This window comes from Cynara cardunculus, unplaced genomic scaffold (genome assembly GCF_001531365.2).
Source record: "Cynara cardunculus var. scolymus isolate 2C unplaced genomic scaffold, CcrdV1 Un_Scaffold_5907, whole genome shotgun sequence".
In the NCBI taxonomy this organism is placed as follows: domain Eukaryota; kingdom Viridiplantae; phylum Streptophyta; class Magnoliopsida; order Asterales; family Asteraceae; genus Cynara; species Cynara cardunculus.
In genome coordinates, this window is record NW_020202662.1 from 4,979 (window position 1) to 9,320 (window position 4,342).

The 4,342-nt window shown below is 39.8% G+C and overlaps 1 protein-coding gene across 1 annotated transcript; it reads right to left on the reverse strand.

Moving 5' to 3' along the window:
* Positions 1-201: 201 nt before the first annotated feature.
* On the reverse strand, positions 202-1,374 carry LOC112504532. The gene has a single exon (XM_025108477.1). The coding sequence runs from the start codon at positions 1,372-1,374 to the stop codon at positions 202-204; it is 1,173 nt and encodes a 390-aa protein (XP_024964245.1).
* Between the last annotated feature and the right edge of the window lie 2,968 nt (positions 1,375-4,342).

Here is a 4,342-nt window from a genome sequence, read left to right on the forward strand (position 1 = left end):
AGTTTCTACTTCTAAGGCCGAGCTTAAAGGCTTCGGTACTCTATGCAAGTAATCACAAAATGTAGTAGATATAAAAGAGCGGTTTGCACCAGAATCAAACAATACTCTAGCATGTACAGAGTTGACAAGAAAAGTACCTGTCACTACGTCCGGTGTTTCTTCGGCCTCTGTTGCTGTCATATGAAAGACTCTTCCCTTTGATTATGATAAATTCGTTCTCTTTTCCTCCCGTTTACCATTTCGACTTTCACTTTGACCAATGGCATACTCATTTTTCTGTTGAGGGCAATTTGCTTGGATATGGTTGGATGACTTACAAGTAAAACATAGTCGCTCTCTCCTCTCAACTTTGCAATCCTGAGAAAAGTGTCCTGGTTTCCCACATCGGTAACACACCCTTGGCTTGATCATGCATTCTTCGTTGTGTATGCGTTTGCATTTAGGACATGGGTTTGTAGCATGCCCTTGCCACATCTTCCTTTCTGAACCCAAAAACTTTTCCTTTTTGGTTTCGTTGCTCGGACCTTCCCATTTTCTTTTTATATGATCCCGTTCAGCCTTTTGATGATTTCTTTCTTTTTCTCTAATCTCCGTTGCGTTTACTGCAACATGGAATGTGGTTGGGTTCATAGTGAGAACAAATTCTCGAATGGATGCCTTTAGTCCATAGATGTAACGCTCTGCTCGCCTCTCCTCTGTTGAAACCCAGTGTTCTGCGAATCTCGCCTTCTCTGTAAAACTTGTTGTATACTCCCTTACTGTCATTGATCCTTGCTCCAATCTCAAAAATTCCTCTTCCAGTTGCTTTATTGCAGTGYGTKGACAAAATTTGTYGTTAAATAGTACCTTAAACTCTTCCCATGTCATTCTTGCCATAGCTTCTTCGCCCTTTAAGTTAGTAACTAATTCCCACCAAAAAAGGGCTTCTGATTTGAGCATGGATGATGCATATGTCACCTTATCTTCTCCCGCGCATTTACTGATTTTGAATATTGCTTMTGTCTCTCTTATCCACCTCATAGCTGCCACTGGATCACAGTCGCCTTGAAAGGTTTGGGGCTTACAAGCCAAAAAGGTCTTATAAGTACAACCTTTTTGTCCCGAACCCATGCTGATAGGGCTCCCTGGTCTTGGCCTCATATGTTGGTCTTCCCTATTGTTTGAATCGTTAATATTCTCCCTTCTATTGCTTATCTCCCTATCTTCTTGATTCCTCAACTCTGCCTCTCGCACCTGAGCTAGTACCATGGGCAAGGCAACTTGCAACGCTTTTGTCACCTCCTGGGCAATGATGTCCGCAGGGGTTTCCGCGGTTGCTCGGGTACGTCCTCGTCCCCTACCTCGACCTCTTCCAGATGTAGAGATTGCTTGCATAGAAGGCTGAGGTTCATTGGGTATTGCTTGATTTCTACCTCGTCCCCTTCCTCTTCCCCGATCTCGTCCTCACGTACTAGCGGTCCTTGCAGCCGCAACAGATGTTGGTCGGGTTTCCTAGACATTCGGGGTAATCCTTATAGGTGGTGAGTCTACCTCATCGGGTGTAACCGATGCTGTTCTTCCTGACCAACGCGACATAATTGTTGTGTGCGATAAAATTTACATTTATTAACATAATTATATCCGTTCTCAAGCTAATTATCGAACAAGTTCAACATTTACATAATAAGATTAAACACCCAAATAATATAATCATTCAAAACATGAGTCAATACAAAGTCTTGATGTTTACGCCAAACCGGCTCAAACGTAAACCAAAATAAAATCAAAATGAAGCAAGCTCATGACTGACTAATATTCAAAACACCCAAAAAGTACTTAAAGTAAGACTATCTTTTTTTCCCTCAACCTTTCACTCAGGACATGTCCATCGGGTAGTGAGCAATCTGCACAAACTCTTCATAAGTATTATCTGGACGGTACTTCCAGACAAATCCCAAGCTGGGGCCGTGATGGTATTGATGTGCCCAACTAAAAAAATACCCTTTGATCAAGCCTACATATTCTRAGACCACTTTTCGGTAATAACGGGTTCGGTCTCCCACTCGCACCCTCCAAGACCTGGCAGCGATCCTCCTTTCCCACTCTAATGCTACACACTTCCATGCCATGTTGTGGTTGTTGTCCAAAGTTCATCATTTTCTTTCAACAACTTATTTAACTCCCCCCCTAAATTAGCATGTTCCATTTGCAAGTTCTTCAACCACAATTCCACTTTGGTTTTTTCCGCTTGAACCTTAGTCAATTCTGTTCTCAGTTCAGCATTCTCACCATGCAAATTCGTTAAACTCTCTTCCAAGTCCTCACGAGTAGGCGTGCGTGGGGTGTACTCCTCATAAGATTCCTCTATTGGATCGTAGGAAAAATCCTCTACAGGTGTGGATAGAGATGACTCAACCCTTGACACACTCATGTGACCCCTAGAACTGCTCATCAACCTTCTAGAACGTCTGCTACTATGACTAGTGCTCGCACAGTCACGATCCCCGACACCACCCCTTGGTCCTAGTCCAACAGCTACCGCACGACTTCCGACCCTACCTCCTCGACGACCAATGCTCCTAGTCTGCTTGGTGTAAACCATGTTCCTACAAAACCACAGTCATAAATCTATCACCTTTCAGCACACTTTCAAAACTTAAAGAAAGTTAAGCCAACTATAACAATATTAAATCATATAACCTTTTCCTTGTTTCTATATTTTTATACCCCAACTCAGTTTAAGCTTAGGCTAAAATTAATAACCTATTTCTCTTAAACTAAGGCTCTGATACCACTTGAAACAACCCAAATTCCTGGCACAAATAAGCATCCAAAAGTATATTGTTCCAAATCTAAAGACTCCAACGAAATGAAAGTTTTCAAGATTATAAAACTTAATGCAGAAAATGCCAAAAAGTTGATCGCTAAAAAAACTCGAATATCGCTCTTTGACATGTCTTTATTCAACGATGATCAGGTTCTAAGCTTTCTCTTTCCCCTTGCTACCACTCCCGAGTAAGTGATCACCTGGACATATTTTTTTTAAAAGGAGATGGGTGAGCCTAGGGATCAGTGAATACACGGTTTAAAATCATACACAACAAAGTATATTTAAAAGAAAATCACAATTTGTCATGCATATGGTTTAACATAAATCACAAAGCCGACAGCGTTATGGGAGATGTTTACCTCACACAGCATTGTCTGACGAGCTCACACAGCATGTTCGCACTTACGGCTTAGACAAGCTCACAAAGCATGCTCATCTTTATAGATTCAAACCGTAGTACATCCCCATTGCCACACAAATATCCACAACATATAAAAATTTATCAATCGTTTTCATGCATACATGCTATAACGAAAATCTCAAAAAAAGTCCCAAGTAAGCTTGGGTATAATTATGGATAAAACGTGCATCCATTTATAGAAAAAGTCACGTATAACTCACCGTACGATCCTTAATCTCAATGTCCCTTGATATGCCTTATGCCCTCCCTACAAATCCACGATCATAGTTTTAACTCTAAAAAGAAATTACGTTACTAATAATGACGATGTTTAGAGTTCTTTGGTTAAGTACCCGTAATGCCATCTACACAAATAATTAAAAATGTAATCTCGATCTCAATTGAAATCTCCCCACACACATGTCATATATATAATTTCATAAACTTTCGGATACTAGGCATTATTAGTATTAGTTGTAACATCCAATTTCTAATATGCCCAATTAATTGCTTAGTATATTTAATTATTGGGTTAAAGAGRACTTATGATTTAGTGGGAGTTTAGGTTTGGAATTTTAGAATTTTATTTCTTAAGAATACATTAGAGGATTTGGGAAAATATCACGTCAAATAGATACGTAAAACGGATTTTTTTGGGAGATCATTTCTGGAATATTTTATTGGAGATTTTATAGGAATTGGTAATTTGGGGTTTGCTCAAGGCAGATGTTACAGATATGGTATCAGAGCTGTGGTTTGAGTGAACTGGATATCATTAATGATATTCAGACTCAAACTTAGGTATTGACATTGTTTAGTGACTAGGTTATGATTATATGGGATATATACCAATAGGAGAGACCTAGGATTTGTTGGGGTACAAGGGATAGAATATTATTTGACCCCTATATATAYGTATTATAATTTCAGTGCGATGTCTGATCACGATGCATCTAGCAACGCGCCGGTTACTCAAGAAATTGGGGATGAAAACCTCAATCTTGAAGGGAATGTCCAAGAAAATGTGGACAATGACGATGACGCCCAACTATCACCTCGTACTGAGAGGTTATTGAAAATAATGAATGATCAAACACGGGCTGCTCTACGAGAACAAAGAATAGAGTTTGAAA